General features: G+C 35.7%; 1 protein-coding gene across 6 annotated transcripts in view; it reads right to left on the bottom strand.

Annotated features, from left to right (window-relative positions):
- The window catches only part of EIF2AK2 (eukaryotic translation initiation factor 2 alpha kinase 2), a 67163-nt gene that overhangs the window by 27582 nt on the left and 11668 nt on the right, over window positions 1-27913 (bottom strand). For all 6 annotated transcript variants that reach the window (XM_007476090.3, XM_007476094.3, XM_007476092.2 and 3 more), the window contains 7 exons: window positions 22682-22854; window positions 13054-13177; window positions 10720-10889; window positions 7597-7723; window positions 7068-7147; window positions 2391-2478; window positions 1536-1570 (listed from right to left, as the gene is read on the bottom strand). In XM_007476090.3, coding sequence (XP_007476152.1) covers window positions 1536-1570; window positions 2391-2478; window positions 7068-7147; window positions 7597-7723; window positions 10720-10889; window positions 13054-13177; window positions 22682-22854 — 797 coding nt within the window. The remainder of the gene's footprint in view (window positions 1-1535; window positions 1571-2390; window positions 2479-7067; window positions 7148-7596; window positions 7724-10719; window positions 10890-13053; window positions 13178-22681; window positions 22855-27913) is intronic.

Raw genomic sequence — 27913 nt, forward strand, 5'->3', positions numbered from 1 at the left:
AAAATGAAAACAGATAGCAGAATGGATTAGAAACAAGAATCCAATAATATGTTGTTTATAAGAGACTCATTTGAAACCGAAAGACACACAAAATTTAAAATAAAAAGCTAGAGTAGAATCTAAAACACTTCAGCTGAAGTAACAAAGGCAATGGTAGTAATCATGATCTCCAACAAAGCAAAAAGCAAAAATAGACCTAATTTAAAGAGATATTCAGGAAAACTACATTTTGCTAGACGTACCATAAAAATGAAGTGAGAAGAATCAGAAGATCATTTTGCATAGTAACAACATGTTGTAATGATCAATTGTGAAAATATTGGCTATATCAATCAGTACCTCAACCTAAGCTAACTCATGATGAAAAAAATGCTACCTCAAGAGAGAGAAATGATTAATTCTAAGCATAAATGAAGGCATAATTTTCTAGCTTTTTGTGATATGTTTAATATGGAAACATGTTTTCACATATACAATTAAGGTCACATCGCTTGCCTTCTCAGTGGAGGGCAGAGAAATAGGATGGAGGGAGAGAATCTGGGACTCAGACTTTAAAGAAGAAAAGAATGTTAAAAAACTTTAAAATATATACATTTTTAAAATAAAGGGATGTAACTATTAAGTACCCCATTTTATGATATAATCATATTTTAACTTCTTACTCAATTTAAGAAAATTTTACATATGACTTGTTTTAGAGGTAGGAAAAAGCATCACATGGTTTTTATTATCTGCTAAGTTCTATTGTGTAAAACTGCTAAAGAAAAACTTGGGCCAAGAAGCTTACTTATCTATACTAATGTAGCATGTGAAAGATGAAATGACTGAATAAACAAATAACCTCAATTCCCTCACTAACCTCAAGTAACCTCTTCTTATTTTTATTTTATTTTATTACTTTTCTGTTTAAACATTTCTATGTGATTTTATTTTTTGGTCATTAGAAAGTATACTATTTTTGTTTGCCCTTCTTCAGCCTCTGCACTCCCCCCCCCACCTCCTACACCAGATTGTAAGCTTTCTGAGGGCATGAAGATACTTTTTACTTTCTTTGTAACTCTTTTCCAAAGAGTATTCAGAGGGTCTAGTAAGAATATTGAAAGTGGGTTAAAGTTTCTTCCCATTCTTATGTCCTGGACAAGATATGAATTTCTTGGAAAAAAAAAACTGTGACTCCTCTGGGCAATTTTTGGCTCCTCATTGCTCCACTAACAAGACCTTTGTTCTGCCTTATATACACATCAGGGATAATACTTGGCTTTGGTCTTTCAAAGGAGATATTTATATGAAAAACAAGCAAACATTCACATTTAGAAGGATGATAATAAAGAAACCAACAAAGAAAGCTTAGTATTACAGAGAGGAGGTAGCATAATGTAGTGAAAATATCACTTTCTGAATTCATAGACCTTCCACCTTAAATAGGAGCCATACTAGTATGTAGAGGGTTTTGTATATATTGAGTCTAATCAAATTAACTAATTGCATAGCAAACCACATACTTGAAATTAAAGTAAGATAAACTAAAACAATACCTTTTAGTCTTCTGTTGACAACTTCTGGTAGAGTTCTATAATAAAAGAAAATGAAAATCTTCATGCAATTAAATCAATTAAATTATCAACATGTTCTAGAAGTCACTTTCCCACAGTGTGCCCAGATATTTCTTTAGCCATATTTCCTCATCAATATTATTCATGACATTTTGAAGTTTTCATTCCATAACCCCAAATCAAATCCTACTTCCTACATGAAATCCTCCCTGTTCCCCCTTGTTGGTAATGACCTTCCACCTTATACTTGTACAAAGATATAATTTATCATGATATTATATAATATAGCTACCAGCCTTTGTATCAAAATTCTTATTACTTAATAAATTGAAATGTTTTGTTTTCTACTCTTTTATTTGCCTCACTATTTAGCAGTCAGTAGTCACTTAATAAATGTTTGTTGAGATGAAATTAAACTGAAATGAAATGAACTAAATTGCGCTTCCTTGTTCTCTTTGCTGTTGTATTATTTTAGTCTAAATCACAAAGGGACAGGGAAATAGCATTACTGAATTCCTCTAAAGTCTTGTTTCTAATATTATATTATGAGGAGGATTGCATATTATAATGGTGAATCATAAGGGAAAAGAAAACACCAAGTAGGAAGATGGAAGAGCATGAGAGATTTTTGAAGGAAAATGCTATGTATGTGATGTAGGAAGACTGAAGGGACCAAAATGGCCCAAAATTTGCCATTATGAATTATTAGTAATGTAATAATAATAATAAACTAGATGTTTCATTATATTTAAAATAGATTTCTATACTAAATATTTCCTTATAGATAAAAATGTTACAAAATTAATGAATAAGAAAATGCAGAGCCTAATACTATACCTGAGAATTTGAAGAAATATTTTCCAAGTTGTTGCTATTTTGTTTGGAAGCATTTTCTGAATATTCACTTTGAGGCATCATACCATTTCTATCAAACAAAAAAGGAACAACTGATTTCACATACCTATTAATTCCTTTATATAAAAATCAAATTTTCATTTCTTTTATGCATTTATTCTTATATTCTGCCCACAATGTCTATTAACATTTTTGTTAAATAGTCTTTTTCAGGAAGTTGGTCTTTGTACATAAGATTATCATGGACTTTGGCTACTATTAAGGCTGTAAAATCAGTCTTTTAAGAAGTCTAGTCTGGATTTTGGACTCTTAATGCTATCTTTAATTTGACATATAATCTGATTTATTGGAATAATTCAATTTCAGAATATGTTTAACTTCTCTTAGATTAATCAATATCAATGAAAATAGTATACGAGAAAGTTTTACTGGCAAATACTTTAAAGAGTAACAAAAAAAGATACTATTTTAATTTCCACAAATACCAAATTACATTTTACTTTTTAGACCAGAAAGATTAAACATATTGTACAAATTTCCACTTTTGGAGAGAACTTTATTGATAGTGGGGTGCTGAATCTTTTATTTAGGTATAATTCTATCATTAGTATAATTCAGCCACCACTAGAGGAACATCACCTGAAATAATTTTATTTTCCCTGGAGTAATCAGAAAGACAAAAAATACTTATAAAGTTTTATGAGTAATATCCTAGAAATGAAAAGGAGAGAACATTACACTATAAGAATAGATCTTTGGGACAGAGCCAAGAAGGTAGATTAGAGGAAACAACCCAGCTGAACATTCCCCTCCAAACAACATTAAAATAACTCCTCAAATAAAATTTTAGAGTGTCAGAGTCAACAAAAGATCAGGGTCTGCCATTTTCCTGACTTAAGAAAATTTAGAAGGGCTGAAGAAGTCTAAGATAACAGGTTGGACATTTGTCTGGAGCTAAGGCATGCAATGTCTACTTGTAGTCAGAGTCATAGCAGCAGTTTCAGGAGCTCTCAGCCCATATACAGTAAGGGGATTGGATAAATGGTTAGAGATTACAGGAGACCCAGTGCTGGGACTGAGAATAGAGGGCACTGATTAGCAACTCTATTGATCATATATATTTCTGGATTATAGTTTTAAGGTAGAGAAGAGCACTTGTGGGTGGTCACAAGGGAGCAGGGACTCTGGTCATGGTTCTAGGGTCAAGAAGATCCCTAACATTGGCAGCAGCAGGAAAACAAGGGACTTAATTATAGTTCCAAGGCCAAGAGGATCACTAGTAATGTACCTGAATCTACAGAGGATTAGGAAACTTTCCTGGGTAAAGACCAGAACACTGAACAGGAGACCAATGACCATATCTCTCTACAGATTACTCCACCTTGGAAGCAATGAAAACTCGTACACTTCTAGAGCTAACTCACTAACTTTGAAAACAGCAAAATGAAAATGTCTGATGCTTAGGAAAATGCTTCCCTGACCCCAGGTAGACAGAACTCAACTTTAATATAAAGTTAAAAGGGAAGAAATATGCCAGGAAAATTAACAAGTACCAAAAAAAAAATAAAAGAACCTGACCACTAAAAGCTACTATGGTGACAGGGAAGACAGAGGCACAAACCTAGAAAACAATAACAACAGCTACAACAAAGGCCTCAAAGAAAAATTACTAATTGGACACAAGCTCAATAAGAATTCCTGGAACAGTTCAAGAAAGAGATATGAGTGATAAAAGAAAAATTGAGAAAAGAAATGAGAGTGATGCGAGAAACTTATGAAAAAATATGAACAATTTGGTAAAAGAATCACTCACAAAGTTGAAGAAAATAAAATCTTAAAAACACAGAATTGGTGAATGGTAAAATACTCAATAATTCATTAAAGAAAAGAATTTCTTAAAAATCAGAATAGATCAAATGAAAAGAAGATAGACAAGCTCACTGAAGAATGTAAATTCTGAAAAAAATCAGAACTGGGCAACTAAAAGCTGATGACTCTATGAGACATCAAGAAATACTAAAACAAAGCCAAAAGAATTAAAAAATACAAGAAAATGTGAAATATTTCATTGGAAAACAACTGACCTGGAAACATAGATTGAGAGGTAATTTTTAAAATCTTAAACTAGCAAAAAGCTATGATATAAAAAAATAGTCTTGACATCGTATTTCAAGACATTGTAAGGGAAAACTTCCCCCACACACACACCCAAATTCTAGAACAAGAAGGCAAAAAAGAAATTGAAAAAATCCATCTGTGACCTCTTGAAAGGGATCCTAACATGGAAACATCCAGGAATATTATAGTCAAATTCCAGAGCAATGGTCAAGCAGCCAGAAAGAAACAATTAAAAAATTGTGGAGCCACAGTCAATATCACACAAGATTTAGCAGAATCCAGGTTAAAGGAGTGGAGGACTTAGAATGGGATATTCTAGAGTGTAATGTTACAACGAAGAATTACCTACCCAGTAAAACTGAGTATAATCCTTCAGGTGGAAAGAAATGAATATTTAATGAAATAGAGGACTTCCAAACATTTCTAATGAAAAGACCAGAGCTAAATAGAAAACATGACATTCACACACAAGACTCAAGAGAAGGATAAAAAAGGTAAACATGAAATCAGGAGGACCTCAATAAAGTTAAATTGTCTATATTCCTATATGTGAAGATGAGCCATGAAATACCGAAGAAGATAACTATTATTACAGTAGTTAGAAGGGGTCTACATAGAGGATAGAGGTGTTTGTCAATTATTTTGGAATGATTTCCCATAACAATATGAGTTAGGAAGAGAGATGCACAGGGAAAAGGGGAAAGGGAAAGGTAGAATGGGGATAATTGTCTCACATAAAAAAGGCATGCAAAGAAGAGGAAATTGTAGGACCAAGCAAGGTCTAGATATTTCCTCTAGAAGTAGTAGTTCCTGCACCTCACATAAAATCTCAATTCAAAAAGTAGGACTAGAAGAATAAATAAACAAAAAAATTATTCCCAGGATAAAGAGTTACTATGGTAATAGATGCCCAAGACAAAAACAAAGAACAGAATAATTTTAAAACATCTACAAGCAAAGACTCAAAAGCCTCACATACCCCTCCCACTCCCTATCCACAGACATTTTGGAAATAAGTTCAACTAGAATTCCCAGAAGAAATCAAGCAAGAATTTTTTAAAAATTAAAAATTATTTTATAAATTATATAAAAATGCTACCAAAAAAAAAGAATTGGAAAAGAAGTTAGAGCTATAGAGGAAAGCTTAAATGAAGAATTCACAGATTAGTACAAGAGTTAAAAAAATCCAGACCTTTACTGAAGACCTCTTAAAAATTAGAGAGGACAAAATCTAAGTTAATCCATGAGATGATAAGAAATAATAAAACAAAATCAAAAGATTGAAAAAAATAGAAGAAAATATATCGAGTCTAACTCTGTGATCCTGAGCCAGTCATTTAACCTTTTTATATCTTCAAGTAACTCTCTAAGATTATCAAACTGAGGAAAAGTTACTGACCTGAATTGGCGTTGGGAATTCCCTTACTAAGAGCTCCTTATAACAATAAAAATACAAGTCTTGGCAACAGAAAAAATTTCATTAGGACCTGGAAGACTGAAACCCATGCCTACAAAATAGATTTTTGAATATTTTATTAAAAAGCACAGAAAAGTCAAAAGTTGCCTTTTCCTTATGGTGAGGTGAGAATCAGGTAAAATTGTACCATTTAACTCAAATCTCTGCTAGTCCAGGTAAGTTATGAAATCACACATTTTCAAAAATATTTGTCACCATTATATATGTCCCACTCATAAGAAGTATTAATTATGTATAAGAAGGTTGCTACAGACATTCTTTACAATATTGGCAAAGTGTTTTGAAGCTGTCCAGTTCCTAAACTACATATTTCCTTTGACTCAGCAATTCCCTTTGACTGGATTTAGACCCCAAAAAGATCAAGAAAGAGGAAAAGGACTCTCTATATAAATTAGTCCTTTTTCCTCTTTATATATTTATATATATAAAGAAATATGTTAAAGAAATATATATATTATATATACATATATATACACATACATACATAAAAACATTTATAGTAGTCCTTTTAGTGGTGGAAATGGGAAATTAGGAGGGTGCCCATTAATTGGGAATAGCTAAAAATTATATTTTTTAATGGAATGGAATACTTTTTGTTATAAAAAATTATAAAAAAGGATGGTTTCAGAGAAATTTGGAAAGACTTGTGTGAATTAATTTTGGGTGAAGTCAAAACAAGAACAATTTATTCAGTAACAATGTAAAGACAAATGACTTTGAAATACTCAAGACCATTAATCATTGAAATGGCATACCATCAGAACAGAATAAAAGAATCATAGACAAGTAAGAAAACAAAATTACATGTTGAATTATTATAAACTTAAAAAATAAAAGTGAGTTCTACAAAATAAAGAGTCACAATTTCAGGTATAATCTCTTGTTCAAATATTTGTCATTTCATTATGTATCTAAGATTAAAATAAAAAAATAAGAATTCTAAAAAGAAAAGAAAATATCTTCATGTTATGAAGTCAATTGTATTAAAAATAAATATTTTCCTTGTGACAGTCAGTAGACAGCAAGAAACACTTATTGAATAGAAAGTGTTGCTTCGTACTTACATTGTTAATGACTTCAGAGGTGTAATGATAGAATCAGTCAGTGAAGTAGCACAACCAGAAAGAATTTCTGAATTTCTTTCCTAAAAGGGGAGAAATAAAAAGAACTATGTATAACTCTTATTCTCCAAAGCTGTATCAATGTAAACCCCTTATATTTATTTTTCACCACACTGAGGCAGCCATGTTACCTAATAGTATCAGAGCCTTTACAAAAAATTCTTTCATTAGTTAACTGATTGGTCTATCTGGATTTATAAATCACAGAATTACAAAATTTGAGAGTTGTAAGGGACTTAAAAGGCCTTCTATTACAAACTGTATGTGAAAGAAATCCCACTATAACATCCATTGAGTGGTTTTTTAGTCATACTCATAATGACTGAACAAGTATATGATTACCAAGGTATAAGATGGAATAAGATGGGTCATTATCTCTCTGGACAACAATTTCTTGTTAGAAACAATCTCTCTTAAATCAAATGAAGATGGAATTTGAACACAAGAAATTTAAGTCAAAAGGCAAGTTTACCTTTGAAGCATCATATAACTGTATTTTTTCATATGCAATCTTAGATGCTGCTTCTTTAGCTTCTTTTTTATTAGATCCTGTACCAGGACCATAAGCTGTGTCCCCAATTTTGCAGATATAAGAAATGCTGGAATAAACAACAATGGGGAAAATTCTTTAAATTTTAATATGTATCAAAAATCAAATCTAATGCTTTTTTAAAATGCACCCTATTTAGCAGGGGTCCTGAGGATGGTTTTGTTAAATCAATCATTTCTGGAAATTAAGATGCCAATTAAATAACACAGAACTTGGAAGAAGGTGGAGAAGAGCATGAGACTCCTTCATTCCCCAGACTTTCCCCCCTTCAAATAATCAGAAATAACTCCACAGAATCAATGCTAAAAGCAGCAAAAAAGAGGAGTTGGGAGTCAAGTAACACAGTCAGGAATACATTGGGAGAGGGATCTTTGACCTCTCTGGCTTCAGTATCACCTAGTGGTACAAACACCGTGGAGCAAATACTGAAGAACTAACAGGTCATAAGCCCTGGGAGTAGGAGAGGCAGCCTTACCTTGTCTACTTGACCTTGGAGTCAAGATACCAGTTGCAGGTATCAGTGGAATCAATAGGTAGTGGGCTGCAGCCTTGAATCCAGAGATCCCTATTCACCTGGGGATTGACCTGAATAGGGAGGTACCTCAGAGCCCAATCACCAGACACCCCCACTGTCAGGTTGTGGGTTCAGGAGAGAAGAGGGAGCATCCACAAATGAATGTGACTACTGAGGGGCTGGGGTCCTGCTGGCTCTGGCCATCCACAAGAGAGGGAATTTAAATGGTTACTTTCCCAGTGGGGAACAAGCTCTCTGCTTGCAGTGGAAGAACTACCATGGGACAACTCTAGTTGGAGAGTCTGAGGTTGATCATAGACTGGGGTTTGAGCTAAAGGAGAAAAGACTACACCTCGCTCTGGATTATAGAAATTAGAAGAACTAAATAGGACCTATGAAACAACAAAAACAAAAATTCTAAAACGTGAGGCATCTCACACACACACACACACACACACACACACACACACACAATGAGAACAGAACCCAATTCAAGCATAAAACTAATAATTAAGCCTATTTATGTGGCCACTAAGATTGGGGGGGTGGAGAAATTAATAAGCCAAAGAAGAAGAACCCAATTATAGATAGCTATTATAGGAACAGAGAAGACCTGGGTTCAAATTCCGAGGACAGCAAAGTTAAAAACCTACTTTTAAAAGAGCAAAGAAAAACACCAAAGCTCACAAGCCCTAAAAGAGTTTTTGGAAGAGCTTAAAAAAAGATTTCAAGGGGGCAGCTGGGTAGCTCAGTGGATTGAGAACCTGGCCTAGAGACGGGAGGTCCTAGGTTCAAATCCGGCCTCAGCCACTTCCTAGCTGTGTGACCCTGGGCAAGTCACTTGACCCCCATTGCCTAGCCCTTACCACTCTTCTGCCTTGGAGCCAATACACAGTATTAACTCCAAGACAGAAGGTAAGGGTTTTAAATTAAAAAAAAAGATTTCAAAAATCAAATGAAAAAGGTTGAGGAAAAACTAGGAAAAATAAGAGCAATGCAAAAATATTAAGAAATTTACAAAAGATCACTCAGTTTTAAAAATAAATCCAAAAACTCATGGAAGAAAATAATTCATTAAAAATTAGTATAGGACAAGGAAAAGATAATAACTTCCTAAAGCAATAAGAAATAGCAACACAAAATGAAAGGAATGAAATAATAGTAGAGAATATGAAACATCTTATAACTGACCTGGAAAACAGATCAAGGAGAGACACCATAAGAATTGTCAGACTCCTGAAAAGTTATGATCAATAAGAGTTAGGACACCATACTCCAAGAATCCATTAAGTAAAAATGGGCCAGAAATTCCAGAACTAGAAGGTAAAATAGAAAATTGAAGGAATCCAGTGATTACTACTGCAAAGGGGCCCATGATGAAAATGCACAGGAACAACACTGCCAAATTCTATAACAACCAGAATAAGGAGCAAATACTACAAGCAACAAGAAAAAAAACCAAACAATTTAAATACTGTAGAGCTACAGTCAGAATAAAATAAGACTTAGCAACTACAGTATCAAAAGAACAAAAGGAATGGAACAATATTTTGAAAAGCTGAGTTTACAATCAAGAATAACATACCCAGCAAAGCTGAGCTAATGAGCTAATTACATGAGGGTAAAAATGGATATTTAATAAACTAAAGGAGTTTCAACAATCTTGAAGAACTCAGGAGAAAATATGATTTACAAGAATCATAAAAAGATAAAAATGAAAGATCATTATAATTATAAGGAACCTGACAGGGTCAAATTCTTTACTTTTTACATGAGAAATAAAATATAACCCATAAGAATGATGTCATTACTTGGGTAGTTTAAAAGAGCATATGTAAATAGAAGACAAGGTCATGTTGAATATAATAGAATAAGCTAAAAATAACGAGAAAATAATTTAGGAAGTGTTAAAATGGAACAGTTATCTCATATAAAAGAGCTATGAATGGAAGAACTGTCACAGATGGGGAAGAAGGGGAAAAGGACTGGTAGGCATCTTTTAGAGAAGTAACATAGTAAAGTAGATAGAAGCCTGGCCTTAGAGACCAGAAGACTGTCTAAAAATTCTAAGCACTCTCAATTCTCTTTCCCACCATTCAATCCCCATCACTGCAGAAGACGAAAAGACCTAGTCAGGAATGATGGCCACTTTACAATTTTTCATTGTTTCTATGCCTCCCTACCCTCCATCCAATTCACCACCTGGTAATCATCCTTATGGTGACATGCTTCCACATAATTAACTACGTTGGTCCTCAGAAAACAAATTCTGTTACTAGGGTAACATTTGAAGTCTGTCCAGCATGAGAGAACCAGTCAAAACTTTTCTCTCTTGGCATAGCTTTAAAAAACCTCTACATTGCAGTGAAGTGGTGGAGTAGAATTTTATGGAATCTTTTCATATATCATAATAAAAAATCAAGAGTAAAATTCCTAGAATTTCTAAACACAAACCATGAAAAGAAAATTCATGCTGTTGGTAAGACATAAACAAGAATTAAATAAAGGAAAGGCACAAAATAATCTCTCACCTTTGAAGTTCAGAATGTTCCAATGATGTCACTTTAAGGAAATTCAGAGTGAGTCTATTCTTTTGTACGTACTGGTTCAGAAGACTAATATAATTCGTAGTGGGTGATGTTTTGATTTCTGAAATTCTTGAGGGTTGAGAAGGCTGAGGTGACATAAAAGAGTTCATATCCTACAAAATAAAAACTTTTTAGAAGGCTTATTCAAGTCTTCAAAATTTTTCCTCAAATAAAGTAAGTAATGAACAATATGAAACATGGCATGGACTCCTGGGTTATATGAGCAACAATATGGAGGAGAGACATTTTCTTTAATTTCTAAGACCTCTCAAACTCTCCAAATCAGAAATTATGTGCGACAGATAAAAGCAACTTCAACTGTTCTATTGTCCAGAACATCCAGAATCTCAAAACAAAACAAAAAACAAAGCAAACAAACAACAACAAAAAAAAACAGGAACTTACTCACTTTGAGCTCATTAAGCATTTCTTTCTTTCTTTTTTTTAAACCTTTAAGGCAGAAAAGTGGTAAGGGCTAGGTAATGGGGGTTAAGTAACTGAGATCTGAACCTAAGACCTCCCATCTCTAGGTTTGGCTTTCCATCCACTGAGCCACCCAACTGCCCCCAAGCACTTCTTTCCTATCTCCTATGCTACTGGTAACAAGGCTGAGCTAGCAGACCCAAGGACATGACACAGGCTTATGTCAAAAACTATTCCTGCACCTCATTTCTTTCTCCCTCTTTCCAGTACCATAAGGACCTTGGCTCTCAGGTGTGGAAGTTTACTTGGGCCTCAACAGCCAGCTGGACCACAACACTTCAAAACAAAAGCTTGGTGGGCACTAAAACTCAAAAGCCCTAGTGCTACAAAGCTCTGAACTGCTGCTAGATCCAGGGAAAATAGGCTTTAAATTGCCAGAAAAAGTAGTCCTTCCTTCCTTCCTTCCTTCCTTCCTTCCTTCCTTCCTTCCTTCCTTCCTTCCTTCCTTCCTTCCTTCCTTCCTTCCTTCCTTCCCTCTTTCCCTCTTTCCCTCTTCCTCTCTCTCTCTCTCTCTCTTTCTCTCTCTCTCTCTCTCTCTCTCTCTCTCTCTCTCTTTCTTTCTTTCTTTCTTTCTTTCTTTCTTTCTTTCTTTCTTTCTTTCTTTCTTTCTTTCTTTCTTTCTTTCTTTCTTTCTTTCTTCTCTCTCTCTCTCTCTCTCTCTCTCTCTCTTTCTTTCTTTCTCTCAAAGGAATACTTTCTTCTTAATATTCTAGAGTCCATTAAACTAGTAGGGGCTTTAAAATATAGTTATCAAAATATTTTAAAGCCCTTAATAGCTCTGTGAAAATAACACAGTGCCTGTTATGGTAGGATAGCAAGAGCCATGAAATTCTTTTGTTTAAGGGTTTGGGTTTTATAAGATTATTCACTTACAAAAATGAATAATATGGAAATATAGTTTTGCATGATAATACATATATAATGCAGATTTAATCACTTGCCAGCTCTGGAAGGGGGAACAAAAGAAAGGAGGAAGACTATTTGGATCATATAATTTTGGAAAACTTATGTGGAAATTTGTGATTAAAATAACAAATAAACATTTTTAGAAATATTTCTTTTCTACAGCAAATAGTATATATTTTTGGGTGCAGATCAGAGCAATGGTTTTACTGGTACATAGAACTCCTACAATGGAAATTTAATCTACAATGTTAATTGATACCTGCTCTACAACTTATAGTCTTTACATTGCTGCCTGGGACACAAAGAGGTTAGATGACTTGTCAACAGTTATATAGTTAATATACATCAGAGACAGGACTTGAACTCAAATTCAGGGATCTGGCCCCTACTCATTATATCATGATGCTTCTCTTATATTTACACTGAAAAAATTCTATTCAGTTCAACAAACATTTATTATGTGGCTACCCTATACCTAGAAATATGCTAAGTACTATGGATGCAAAGCCAAAAGTTAAATAGTCCTTGAAGAATCTCATATTCTGTTAGGAGGCAACATGCACACAGAAAATTAAACCAAAAAATATATAAATTAAAGAGAAATCAAGATAGACTTCTTGAAGGAAGTGAGGTTTGAGCTAAGCTTCAAAGGAAGCAAGTGCTTCTCTGAATCAGAGGAGAGGTGAGAGAGTATTCCAGGCACGAAGCATGGTCTGTATAAAGACACCGAGAGAGGTCAGAGATGGGAACTTGCTCTTTTGCATGTAGGGACCTGAGCTCACCTACAAGAATGTTCTTTTCAAAACTTGTGGGAGGTCCTGATGAGTTTTATCCTCAAGCTAGCTTAAAAGGGGAATTCAGAAAGGAAGAAAATGGAGAGTAACATACCTGTGAATTTTTGGCTATTAATTGCTCATATGCAATCTTGGCTGCAGATTGTTTTGCCTCTTGTTTATTAGATCCCCATCCAAAGTCATAGAATTTCTCTCCAATCTTAAATCTATGAGAATAGCTAGAAGAAACAATGGAAAATAATAATGATGATGATATTTAATATAATAATAGCTAATGTTTTTAAGGTTTGCAAAGTGCTTTATAAGTATTGTCTTATTTTATCTTCACAACAACCATATGAGGTAGGTGCCAAAATTCCCATTTTATAAACAAGGAAAATGAAGTTTAGAGAGGTTAAATGACTTTTCCCAGGGTCACCTAACTGATAAGTTCTGAAATAGGATCCAAACTCAGTTCTTTCTGACTCCACTCTATACATTACTTCATCTGGCAATTACTTATGCATCATTACAAAAATCCTTTCTTTCATGTCCTAAAACTACAAGATCACAAAATTTGACTTTAAAAGTATGCCAACTGTCATCTAGTCCTATCTCTACACTAAAGGAATTCCTAGCATCATATACTTGTAAGATACCATAAATTCAATTAAGTAATCATTAAGTGTCTACTGTATGCTGAGCACTGTGATATGCATTGAAGGTGTGATAGAGGAATGATCCAGAGTCTTTGAAGGGCAGAGCCTGGAAGACATGCAGAGGTTTGCATCCACAGTGGGGGATGGTGGAAGAGGTTTGGAATCTTGAGAGAAGAGAGATTCCTGATGAGAGACAGTTGATCTCTCTCTCTCTTGAGAAAGCCAAGGGTGACAGGCTGATCAGAGATTTCTATCCTGAGCCATACAAAATTCCTCATTGATCCTAACCACCATTTCCCCCAAGTACCAAGAGTTGTGGCAGAACCTGAGAAGAATAAGAATAGATTAAGAGGATCTCACACAGCTCCTATGATATCCTGAGTCTGGACATTGGCTCTGCTGTAATAAAAGAACAAGAATCACCAAACCCTGAGCCTCTTAGAGACCAGGCTGACAAGTCTGGGTCTCTCAACTTTGGGGGAAGGGAGAAAGATATTTTTAGACAGACAGGGACTTTCCTTACCCTCTTTCCTATAAAATCCAATCTGCAGACATCTTGCTTATCTTACCACTAACCACCATTTGTTAGAATAAAGTTGTCAGTTATCTTAAATTTACTTCCTTGTCATATTGAAGAGGGAGAAAACTGATTTCTCTCTCTTTCCCCAAGGGAAAAGGTTCACCCATTAAGCAGTTATTAGAGGGGAGTAAAGGCAGGGTTAGTGGAGAGACATATTTGAAGAAGACTGAAGGGGGAATCCATCTCACCCTCCTATTTTCTGGGATCATCTACTCTTTCTCCATTATACTCAAGCCAACCCTCTAATACAAAGGAGATACAAAGTTTAAATTAGACATGGGTTTTGTCCTAATTGACTGCACAATCTAGTAGGGGGTCACCACAAAAAGCATACTACAATATAATAGATAATAAGTACAATAGAAAGGCAGAAGTCAAGTATCATCATAATCATCATATATGAGATGAGGGGAAAATGTCACATGACTATAGAGATCAGTGAAGGTTTCCTGGAAGAGCACATGTTAAAAAGCTTTAGAAGAACAGCTGGACTTCAAGGATTCATCAGAATTAAATAGAAATGAAGAGGAGGTCATCCCAGAAACAGAGTACTGGTAATATATTGGACACTTTTAGGCACTTCCAACTTTCTCTTCTATGTGGAAGTCATAGGTCAAGTTTAATAAGCATAAATCATAGGAACATAAGCTATTTTGGTCATCCAACTTAATCCTTTGGGTGAAATTTTCTTAAGTAATATTGTTAAGCTTTAAATGTTAGAATATTAGTTATTTAGATGAAAAATTAATCTCTGCTCGGATAGTCTGACTTAATAGGAGTTGTCTACCCTTTCAAAAAAGCATCTATAACCCTTGACTGAAAGAGCCAATTGCATGAGACTCTCTCTTCATTATGAAAGTTTATTCAATGCTCTGTGCCTGTATGAGTGGTGAGTAGAGTTGGTGGGAACTAGAGAAGAGAGATTTAGTCAGATTTCCAATTTTGAGAGAGAAGATGCATCATTTCAAACTCTCTTCAAGATCCTGAAAGAATAAAAGATTCAGGAAAGAAGTCGATGTGTAGATGACTGTGTGGATGAGCTGACAGTCTCTATCATGTCTCTATCCTTAGCTGGCTACACTAGAGACTTTGAAGAATTTCTCTTTGGAGGAGATTTGAGTAACTCTTAATTTATTAGAGTAATCTCATTCCTAGTGGTAGAGCTCATTCATTCTGTGCTGCTCAGTATACATTTTCCTACATATAGTTTCTCTGATTTCTGTTTTGTTACCAAGTTTGATAAATTAATTTGCTATTGATTATGTGTGTTCATTGTGGAACTAGCATTCAGAGGGAAGCAGTTCGAGCTTTGGATACATAGATTGAGGTCCTTCTTTCTCATTAAAGGATATCTATCTGGAGTATAATTTGAACCTCAAAATTACTTCCCCAAGGCAAATAATATTTGAGGGGGGAAACAGTTATCATTCTAGCCTGGTACTTCCTCTCTCTTAGGAAAGTAGAGTGACCAGTATCTTGTCTCACCTCTTGCTTCCCTTCTTGTCAGAAATCAAAGTGTTCTTTGGATAACAATGGGAAGAGGAGATGCTAGAAATACCTTTTCTCACCTCCCTGTGATACACATCTAGATCTATCCAAAAGGCACACAAAACCTACAGGAGCAAAAAAAAATTACAAATGCTCTTACATATCCTTGTGTATTTAAGGTCTGATAAATGTCCAGACTATCAAGGATATTATCTCTCTACATGAAGAACACTAGAGAGCTACTTCACAGAGAATCATGACAAACTGGTATATAAGGAAAGTGAAAACTTTAGTAGAAAACACCCTCAACAATTTGACATAATCTTAGCTTTCTAGATTAATCTCATACTCCTCCCTTCCATATTCTCTTATGGTAGAACCACAACAAACTATTTACTATTTCTTATACCTAATCTGTACTTTCCACATCATCCATGCCTTTCCTTAGGATATATGCCATCATCACTAGAAAGAGTACAAGATAGTAAGTTGTAAACTTAAAATTTCTTAGACTTATAAATGTTGGAAATTTCACCATTGGGAAATTTCATACTTGAAAAATTTCCTATTGATAGTGGGAACTCTATTGGAATGTGAACCCCATTGGCATGAGAGGTTCCTCCTCCTCCCTTCTTAAGATTACTTTAGGACAGAAACCTTTTGCTGAACAATGGAAAGGGCTTTGACCTATGCTTAAGCATAGAACAGGAATTTCTTTGAGTCATGATTGATTTTAGAATTGATACAATAGAGATACTTGGAATGACAGAACCAGGTCTTGGAAAATACAATTTCCACCCCACTCAGTCCTAACAGGATTTAGGAAGGGCTGCAGCAAAGGATCAAGATTTAATTATTGAGAATATGACCTTCAACAGACATGTGCAAAGCCACAGACTTCTGGGCGGTCCTGGGTTAAGCTAGAGCCACCATTGACACAGGGAAGACATGGACAGTGATTGGTAGATGTGAGAACTGAGGGGAGGGAACTTGGATGGTTTCCTTAAAGATAGAGGGGTCTGAGGACTGAGGGTGATGGGTTGGAGCATTTTTGGTCTGAGAGGTGGTGCTTTGAGAGTTGGCTCTGAAGGAAGCTGGAGGTGGAGGCCCCTGAGACTGTTTCTCCATTTTGGTCACATGAGTAATAGGGACTGATCTCCTTTCTTTGCCTCAGCTATCTAAGGGCTTGGGCCTTTTGGCCTAGTCTAAACAGAAGGGGTATTTAAGCCCTATTCCCTTCTCTCCCCTTTCTCTCTCCCTCTCTCTCTCTATCTCTAATTCCTTTCTTCCTCCTGTTTGTAATTAAACTCTATAAAAGGTTGACGGCTGACTTGAGTTTTCATTTAGGAATTACATAGCTGAATTCCTTGGCGACCTTAAATTAATATATATCAGTCTTTTAAAGTGATTTCCTTGTTACAAAGTCCAAAGACCTTGTTTCATGTCCTATCTCTGCCACATATTACCTATTTTATCTTGGGTAATTCTCTTTGTTCCTCTATTTTTCAAATTTCTTCATCCGCAAAATGAGGAAATTAGATTAGATGATGTCTTAAAATCTCTTTCAGCTCGAAACTCCTCTGACTCTTCAGAAACCCTCTCTCCTGACTCCCTTAAACTCTCCACCCCCACAAATCTCTGCCTGTTGAGTTCATCCTTTAAAATCCAACTCAAATGTCACTTCCTCTAGCAAATCTTCCTCAATACCTTTTGCCAACCCCAACCCTCATGTTTCATAAAGGCCCATCACCCCTTACTCCTTAGAATTTGCTGCTCCTCTCATGTACTTAGCTTGCATTATTTTCTATGTCTATGTCATCTCCCTATTAATTTCCAAGATGGTACAGATAGGAGTTTTATTACTTGTCTGAAAGTAGTAGGTACTTAAGCATTTATAGAGACAGCTATGTGGCACAATGGGTAAAACTCCAGACCTGGAGTCACAAAGACCTAATTTAAAGTCAAGCCACAGACACTTATTAGCTGTGTGATCCTAAGCAAGTCAGCCTCCTGATTAATCAAAAGTTTTCACTGGTTGATTTCTATTAGAGCTTTGTGGTGGTGGTTGTTTTATTCAGTTGTGTTAAATTCTTTGTCATCCCATGGACCATACTGTTCATGAGATTTTCTTGGAAAAGATATTGGAGTGGTTTGTCATTTCCTTCTCCAGGGGATTAAGGAAAAGAGAAGTTAAGTGACTTGCCAAATATTATACTAGTAAGTACATGAAGTTAAATTTGAACTCAGGTCTTCCTGACTCTGGACCCAGGCTCAATCTACTGGACCATTTAGCTGCCTCTGTTAGAAAAAAAGTTCTTAACCTGGGTTCAGGAACTTAAAAATTTTTTAACAACTTTATTTCAATATGTAATCTTATACATTTTATTTTAGGCATTTAAAAACATTATTCTAAGAAGGAGTTATTATAAGAGAAAGGGTTAGAACAAGTTTGTAGAGACATGAGGCTAACAGGGAGAGAATTCTAGAATGGGAAAGTAAGGGAGAGACAATGAACTGAGGTTTAGGGGTCTTTCTCTGGTTTGACCAGGAGAGATAGGCTGCTTTTCCTTAGTGGTTGATACTACCCTATGTTACACTGAATTCCCTATCCTGTTTTGCTGTCCAAAGGACTTAATCTTAGAGTCTCTCCTCAGTCATATCCCCTCCACCCCTATAGTCAAGCAGTTGCTTTTCCTCGGTGTTTTTACTCCCACAGTTTGTCCTCTGCTTGTGGATAGTGTTTTTTTCCTAGATCCCTGCAGATTGTTCAGGGATATTGCATTGACACCAATGGAGAAGTCCATTACCTTCGATTGTACCACAGTGTGTCAGTCTGTGTACAATGTTCTCCTGGTTCTGCTCCACTTCCTGGAGGTTATTCCAGTCTCCATGGAATTCCTCCACTTTATTATTCCTTTTAGCACAATAGTATTCCATCACCAACATATACCACAATTTGTTCAGCCATTCTCCAATTGAAGGGCATCCCCTCATTTTCTAATTTTTGGCCACCACAAAGAGCGCAGCTATGAATATTATTGTACAAGTCTTTTTCCTTATTATTTCTTTGGGGTACAAACCCAGCAGTGCTATGGCTGGATCAAAGGGCAGACAGTCTTTTATCACCCTTTGGGCATAGTTCCAAATTGTCCTCCAGAATGGTTGGATCAATTCACAACTCCACCAGCAATGAATTAGTGTCCCTACTTTGCCACATCCCCTCCAGCATTCATTACTTTCCATAGCTGTCATGTTAGCCAATCTGCTAGGTGTGAGGTGATACCTCAGAGTTGTTTTGATTTGCATCTCTCTGATTATAAGAGATTTAGAACACTTTTTCATGTGCTTATTAATAGTTTTGATTTCTTTGGCTGAGAACTGCCTGTTCATGTCCCTTGCCCATTTGTCAATTGGAGAATGGCTTGATTTTTTGTACAATTGATTTAGCTCTTTGTAAATTTGAGTAATTAAACCTTTGTCAGAGGTTTTTATGAAGATTGTTCCCCAATTTATTGCTTCCCTTCTGATTTTAGTAACATTGGTTTTGTTTGTACAAAAACTTAATTTGATGTAGTCAAAATTATTGATTTTACATTTTGTGACTCTTTATAAGTTTTGCTTGGTTTTAAAGTCTTTCCCTTCCCAAAGGTCTGACATGTATACTATTCTGGGTTCACCTAATTTACTTATAGTTTCCTTCTTTATGTTCAAGTCATTCACCCATTCTGAATTTATCTTGGTGTAGGGTGTGAGGTGTTGATCCAAACCTAATCTCTCCCACACTGTCTTCCAATTTTCCCAGCAGTTTTTTTTTTATCAAATAATGGATTTTGGTCCCCAAAACTGGGATCTTTGGGCTTATCATGTACTGTCTTGCTGAGGTCATTTACCCCAAGTCTATTTCACTGATCCTCCTTTCTGTCTCTTAGTCAGTACCAAATTGTTTTGATAACCACTGCTTTATTGTATAGTTTGAGATCTGGGACTGCAAGTCCTCCTTCCTTTGCATTTTTTTTTTCATGATTTCCCTGGATATCCTTGATCTTTTGTTCTTCCATATGAACTTATTTATGGTTTTTTCTAATTCAGTAAAGAAGTTTTTTGGTAGTTCAATGGGTATGGCACTAAATAAGTAAATTAATTTGGGTAGAATTGTCATTTTTATTATGTTAGCTTGTCCCACCCATGAGCAATCAATGTTTTTCCAATTGTTTAGATCTAGTTTTAACTGTGTGGAAAGTGTTTTGTAACTGTGTTCGTATAGTTCCTGTGTTTGTCTCAGCAGATAGATTCCTAGATATTTTATATTGTCTAGGGTGATTTTAAATGGAATTTCTCTTTCTGCTGATCAGTTTTATCTGCAGTTCCTGGTGATACTGAACCATCCGACATCTGATTGTGAGGCCAGAGCTGGGTCCCTTTGAATCTAGGACCTTCCCTGGGGCCTATCAAGCTTACACAGACCCTTTCCTAAAGACCAGCTAACGGGGGGTTTTGTTTTATTTTAGCCAAGGTCAGGGACTGGGGATTTAGGCAGTTAGGGAGATTTAGAGTAGAGAAAAATCACTCTGAAGAAATCTCTGTGAAGAGATATTAGATCCTAAGTTATTAGTTAGACAAATTAACTATAGGTTATCCCATGCCCTTTTACCTTATTCTTTTATTAAACCTACTTCTCATTTTATTTGAGAGGTCTGCGTGTGTCATCTTAGAGTCAGGCTCCACCTTACTGGGTTTTTGGCTTTCCCAAACCTGTTAATCTTCTGATACGTGCCCAAACCTATCTATCTGGTCCCATCCCTATATCACCTGTTTAATAGAGTCCATAGGCTTCATACAACTTCCAAAGGAATCTTTGGTACAGATACACACACGATTAAGAATCCTTGTATGAGAGAAAGAATTAGAGAGTGAGAAATAGAGAAAACCATTTTGAATGGTATAGCCCCAGCTTCCCAGGATGCATGGACTCTAAGATTGATTTGGCGTTCCCTCTCCAATTTCCTGTTGGATGGAACAATTAGAGCTAAATTCCCTATGTTCCCATCCCTCATTCCTCATTCCTTGCCAGGCAATTCAGAAAATACCCTCACTTTACTGGTCCTGGTTATAGTCCTATAAATAGCATGGCAGTTTTCTGTTGATGCCTTGTTGACTCTGTCTAAAATTCTATCTATGTTTGAACCATAGAGGGCTATGGCATAGTTCCACATCCAAAAGATGCCATTATGTGCTGAGGGCAATGGGGATCATAACTGAGGCTGCTCCTTGTCAATATCTGTTTTCCTCCTCTCCTTGTGAATGAAATCAAGTTTGTTTTGCCTGTTATTCCTGTGTGACTCTAATACTTGTTCTAATCTGAATTTTCCTGAACTCTATCGATCCTATCTACCTATCTATCTATCTATCTATCTATCTATCTATCTATCTGTCTATCATCAATCAGTCATATTTCTATCTGTCTCTTTATCTATCTATTGTGAACATTTAAAGTATCTAATCTCCTAATTTCCTCTTTACACCTACACATTTTTTAAATAATCCTCATTCCCTTATATAGCATTGGATAACAAAGAATCCACTCAACATCACATAGGAAATGACAGAACAGAGATTCAAACCTATATCTCTGACTCAGAAATCCATCACTGAGTAAATGTCCTTAACAAATTCATTTTGAATTGAAATACATTTAAATCTACTTCTGAGTCAATCCCTGTATATCTAGAACTGATAGCACTGACCAGCTAAAAGGTGATTTTCTTTATTTTATTTAAATAATTCCTCAAATCCACCTTTCTTCACCCAGTCTTCAGAACAAATAGAATGAGAGGTGCTAAATTTCCCCAACCCCACTTTTTGAAGCATTTGTTATACCTAAGTTTAATTTAAATTAAATTTAATTTAAATTAAAAAGCATTTACTACATAATGTACTGGGAGTACATAAATAAAAAAGGATTGTTTCTACTCTTAAGAAACATAACCTAATAGACAAATAAATAACAATGTTTCAAGGTAAAATGTGTTGAGTACAAAGGAGTGTGTCCAACAAAATGCTATAAGAAATTACCTTTGACTCACTCACCATCCTACAATTATCACTGATATCAGTTACCTAAGAATGAGACATGACTGAAATGACTGAACAGTAACAACAAACATCATATCTTCTTCTTGACTTCCCTGGCTTCCTTCAAGTCCTATCCCACCCTCTACAAAAAGCCTCTTCTAATCCTACTACTAGGGCCTTTCCTCTATTGATTACTTCTAATTTACTATGTACATATCTTGTTTGGACATAGTTGTTTCCATGTTGTCACCCTCACTGGACTGTGAATTTCTTGAAAACAGGGACTGTCTTTTGCCTTCCTTTGAATTCAAAGCACTTAGCATCTTACCATAGTGTCTGGCTCAAAGTAAATACCTCATAAAAACATATTGCCTGCATTAATTTTTTTTCTTTTTATACATTTAGTAACCACTCCAATAGTATAAGGCTTAATAAAGATTTGGTGAATTGAACTTCTCAAGAATGTCCAACTTCCTTTGCTATGATTCTATGCTTTCTAGGAAACCTTCTTATCTATCCTTTGTTCTCCTAGAGGTACCACTCAAACAGGGGGCATGTCCTATGCAAATAAGTTACTTGCTCTCTTGCCAGATACACAACCCATTTAAAATAAACAAATTGGGCATTCTCATTTCCAGATTAGTTTCCTGCATTTGATTAACATGAATCCATTCTCTAGAGCTTGATCCCATCTAAAAGAACTACTAAAACTGAGCTCCTGAACTTGCAAAGCTGAGAACCTTACCCCTAACTCCAGAAGAACCCTATCAGAGGTGGCACCTTGGCCAATAGACACAGACACACACATATCCCTTGGAAGATCCAAACCAAACAGCTAACCTCTATCTTTACCAACCCTTAGCTGAGACTGTAATGACTCTAGTAAGTGAAAAAGGAAACCCTATTATTAACATACACACAAAAATAATAAAATGGCACCTTACCGTGTAATACCAGAAGGTTCAAATACTTGGTCTGTGTCAGAGGCTACAGCTAGTTTTTTCTTTTGTGTGTAGTGATTAAGAAGAATTATATAATTTGGAATGGCTGATTGTTCTGCTTCTGATACTTCTGACTGTTGCAGTGGTGACGTTGGTGATGGAGGAAACATTAAAGGCTACACAACCAAGGAAATAAAATTATTATTTAACAAAAATGAAATTCTTCATTTTTTCCAGAATAAAATGATTACACGAGCAATAAAAACATAACTTGTAGATTTCTACTAAAAATTAAATTTCTTGTATACAACTCAGTGAGAATCAAGTTGTATTTTCACTAAAGTATGCATGGGAATAAAGTAGCATTGAGTAACAGAGTGCTGAACTGAGAGGTAGGAAGTTCTAGATTCAAATCCTGCCTCTTATACTTATTGGTTCTAAACAAGAGCAAATCACTTAACCCTCTTCAGCTTCAGGAATTCGAGACTTTTCTTCTAAATTAAGGGGACTACTTCCACTGGATGGCATTTGAGGATATTCCATTCCTGAAAAATTGACCCACAGGAATATAAAATAATAGCTATCTTAGAAATTATATCTTTCTCTCTCTGTCTGTCTCTCCAAGTCTCTGTCTTTCTCTGTGTCTCTGTGTCTCCAAGTCTCTGTCTCTTTCAGGATTAATCAGCAATGTGATGTGGCAATCAAAAAACAACAACAACAACAACAACAGCAACCAAACAACAGTTAATGTGATGGGACTATATAAAGAGAGTTACAGTTTACAGAATTGAGGAAGTGATAGTACTTCTGTGCTCTACTTTGGTCATGGAGTTCTAGTGACCATGGTTTGGGAAACAGGATGGAAAGTGTGCAGTAAAAGCAATCAGGATGGTTAAAAAGTCTTCAGTTCACATCACATGAGAATCAAAGAAACTAGGGATGTTTAGTCTATAGATAAGAAGACTTAAGGGAGATATGATAGCTGTGTTCAAGGGCAGCTAGATGGCTCAACAGAGTGCCTGGAGTCAGGAAGATTTACCTTCCTGAGTTCAAATATGGCCTCACACACTTACTACCTGTTTGATTCTAAGCCAGTTACTTAATACCATTTGCCTCAGTTTCCTTATCTGTAAAATGAGTTAGAGAAGGAAACAGCAATTCATTCTAGACTCTTTGCGGAGATATCCCAAATGGGGTCACAAAGGATCTCACACAACTGGACCACTCCAAGAGGTTCTTAACCTGGGGTCATAAATATTTAAGCAACTCTTATGTGGAAGAGGGAAAAGGTCCTCTTTGTCCCCAGAGGATGGAACCAGAAGCAAAGAGTGGAAAGTGAAAGAGGCAAATATAGCCTTGAGATAAGGGAAAACTTACTCTAGAGAGCTGTCCAACAATAAAATGAGTTGCCTCTTCTCACTATGAGCTCTCCTGCCTTAGAGATCTTCAAACAGGCTTTATGAGTACCATTATGTTACTGTAGGGATATCTTTCAGGAATGGGTTACACTATATGCTCAGTTCTCTCTAACTCTAAAAAATTCTTTGAGGGATAAGAAGAAATAGGAACTTCCAAGGCAGGAACTAACATGTTCTGAACAATAAAACTAGCCCTTACCTACTTTATTTTTTAAAATTTTATTTAATTAGTCAATTTAGAATATTTTTCCTTGGTTACAAGAATCATGTTCTTCCCCTCCCCTCCCCTCCCCCCTTTTCATAGCCAATGCACAATTCCACTGGGTTTTGCATGTGTCCTTTATCAAAACCTATTTCCATTTTATTGATATTTGTACTAGAGTGATCATTTAGAGTCTATATCCCCAAACATATCCCCATCGACCCATGTGATCAAATAGTTGTTTTTCTTCTGTGTTGCTACTCCCACAGTTTTTCCTCTGAATGTAGATAGTGTTTTTTTCTTGTAGATCCCTCCAAGTTGTTCAGGATCACTGCATTGCTACTAATAGAGAGTCCATTACATTCAATTGTACTACAGTGTATCAGTCTCTGTGTACAATGTTCTCCTGGTTCTGCTCCTTTTACTCTGCATCAATTCTTGGAGGTTGTTCCAGTTCACATGGAATTCCTCCAGTTAATTATTCCTTTTGGTGCAATAGTATTCTATCATCAACATATACTACAATTTATTTAGCCATTCCCCAATCAGAGGGCATCCCCCTTTTTTGCCACCACAAAGAGCACAGCTATGAATATTCTTGTACATGTATTTTTCCTTATCTTTTTGGGGTATAAACTCAGCAGTGCTATATGGCTGGATCAAAGAGCAGACAGTCTTTTAGCACCCTTTGGGCATAGTTTCAAATTGCTCTCCAGAATGGTTGGATCAATTCACAACTCCACCAGCAGTGCATTAACGTCCTTATTTTGCCACATCCCCTCCAACATTCATTACTTTCCTTTGCTGTCATGTTAGCCAATCTGCTAGGTATGAGGTGATACCTCAGAGTTGTTTTGATTTGCATCTCTCTAATTATAAGAGATTTAGAACACTTTTTCATGTGCTTATTAATAGTTTTGATTTCTTTATCTGAAAATTGCCTATTCATGTCCCTTACCCATTTATCAGTTGGGGAATGGCTTGATTTTTTGTACAATTTATTTAGCTCTTTATAAATTTGAGTAATTACAGCTTTGTCAGAGGTTTTTGTTATGAAGATTTCCCCCCAATTTGTTGCTTCCCTTCTAATTTTGGTTGCATTGTTTTTGTTTGTATAAAACCTTTTTAATTTGATGTAATCAAAATTATTATTTTACATTTTGTAATTTTTTCTAAGTTTAGTCTTAAAATCTTTCCTTTCCCAAAGATCTGACATGTATAGTATTCTGTGTTTACCTTATCTACTTTAGAAGCCACATTGAAATTTGTGCTTAGTCAAGTCCAAATAATGTCATCCAGCTACTCTCAATACCCTGTTGCCTTGAGGTGCTTAATAAATTCCTTTTAATTTTGTCCATCTTATTTTGCTTTGTTAGGGGGTGAAAGGCCCTAACAAAGTTTTTGTTTTAACAATTTTTGGCTAGCCATTTAGGATGACACTTGGCCCAGGGATGCTTACTGAAGAATTCTATTCCAAGTCCTGAAGCAATCACCAAACTGGGCCATTGTCTTATGGACAGAAGGAACAGACTCCCTCAATGGTCAAGTCAATTGTATAATATTCAGAAAATTTAACTACCAAACTCAGGCAGAATAAGAAGAAATAGATCCCAAATCCAAATTTAATTTTTTTTATTCTGAGAGGATATTTTGGCAGAAGGAATGTGTTTGCAAGGAAGGACAATGGAATGCAGTGGAGCAGTGATTGAAAGGAGAGAACCTGCTTGGATTCTTAGGGTCTTGGAGAAGGGAGTTGATCTGGAAGTCAACTGCTAGCCGGAGGGAGTTGCTCTTGAATTCCGAGGAGAGGGGCAATTCTGAAACCCTCACTGAAGCCTTTGGAAGTGAAATCTCACTCCTGCCAAGGATTTCCCTATTGAACCTGAAATCTACAGAGTCCAGAAATCTTTACTGTCACTAGAAGAAGAACAAAATCAACAAGGGAGAAGATTTGAACTGCTGAGTTTACTATCCGGGCTTTTCTCCGGAGGTAGGCAGAATTGCTCCTGGTTCCTGATTTATCACCAGTTTCACTTAATACTCTAGAGACTTATTCCTTTTGTGAATTAGCCTAGTGAAGACAGTATAGGAAATCTTTAGGTAGAGAGGAGAATTCAAGTAAGTCTCAGCTTTAGCAGAGGGCTGACGACTGGATATAGATACTTTGCTACTATAGTTTAGGGAAATTTTCAACCTCTTTCCTGACCCTATCCTTGTTCACTGTATACAAATAAATGTTAATAGCTGAGAAGTAGTAAGATTCATAAAATAGATTCATAAAAGGGGAAATAGTCTTTGGGTTTATTCTAGAGAGAGAGGAGTTACTTCGATTGGGTTGAGCCAAGTCCCAATCAACCATCATTTACTCTCTCTCTAGATAGCACTTTGCCTCTGAGGACACCTTAACCAGGCTAGGTTACATAAAATCCTAGCCAACCATCTATACCATCTTTTAAAGTGTTTAACTCCCTTCTGGCTAGTGTGTTTTTGGATCCCTTTTTACAATTCTCTCACTTGTGCATGAAGAACAGGAATAGAATCCTGGCAGAAACTGGGTAAAAAATCAGCCCTCATTTGCAAAGGAAATCATGGGATTGGGTGAGACTAGCCTCTTTCAAACTCCCAGATAGAAAAACTGCTAAGACATAAGAACCCTGATAGGTTTTGTCTACTGAGCTTCACTGCTCAGTAGAGATTGGTAAAGTTGTAGAATTATAAAGAAAGAGAGAAAAAAGAAAATTGGGTTAAATAAAGTATGGGACTTTGGGGAGTATAGTCAGTCAGATGTTCATACTAAACAAAACATACAGCCTAGGCAAAAATAATATTTTAGTATAGTTGGAAGGAACTTTGAAACCAAAATTACCTAAAGTATCAATACAACTAAGACCAGAATACCCTTGACAGAAGAGACTGAGAAGAAAGGATTAAGGAATGGAAAGATATCGAAAGGGAGATTTAACAAAATTTAAGAGGGGCCATGAAGAGGGATTGCCAATCTCATCTGGAAAACACCTGGGCCCCATTCTGTTGTGAATAATAAATATGAATATTCACAATAACAGAAGGAGTGAGGCAGTTAGGAGCTAAGAGTGTCTTTGGGAAGACTGAAGTAAAACAACTTGCCACCCATAAAAGCTGCTGTGAGACAAGCACAGAGATCTTTGAAGGGTGGGAGATTTAAGGAAGGTTGTTGTTGTTTGTTTTTATATTTCAGTAAGGTAAGAAGGATATGAGAAACTTTAGTGATTCTTTTAATATAGAAATATATTTACAACATTGAATTATTTGAGGATAGTAGAGTTTACCAAAAATTTGTCCTTGAAGGACCATTAGAAAGATTACAACTAAGAATCACCAACCCAGAAAAACTAAGTATAGTTCTTCAGGAGGAAAACAGATCTTTATTGAAATAGAGGACTTTTAAGTATTCCTGTTAGTTAGACCAGAGCTGAACAGGAAATCTGACTTTCAAATACAAGACTCAAGAGAAGCATAAAAAAGGCAAATAGAAAGGAGTATATTCCTATTTGGCAAAAAAAATGGATTTTTAATGGAATAAAGGATTTGCAAGCATTGCTGATGGAAAAGAACAAAGCTAAGTGGAAATTTTAT

The sequence above is a fragment of the Monodelphis domestica genome, chromosome 1 (genome assembly GCF_027887165.1).
Source record: "Monodelphis domestica isolate mMonDom1 chromosome 1, mMonDom1.pri, whole genome shotgun sequence".
In the NCBI taxonomy this organism is placed as follows: Eukaryota; Metazoa; Chordata; class Mammalia; order Didelphimorphia; family Didelphidae; genus Monodelphis; species Monodelphis domestica.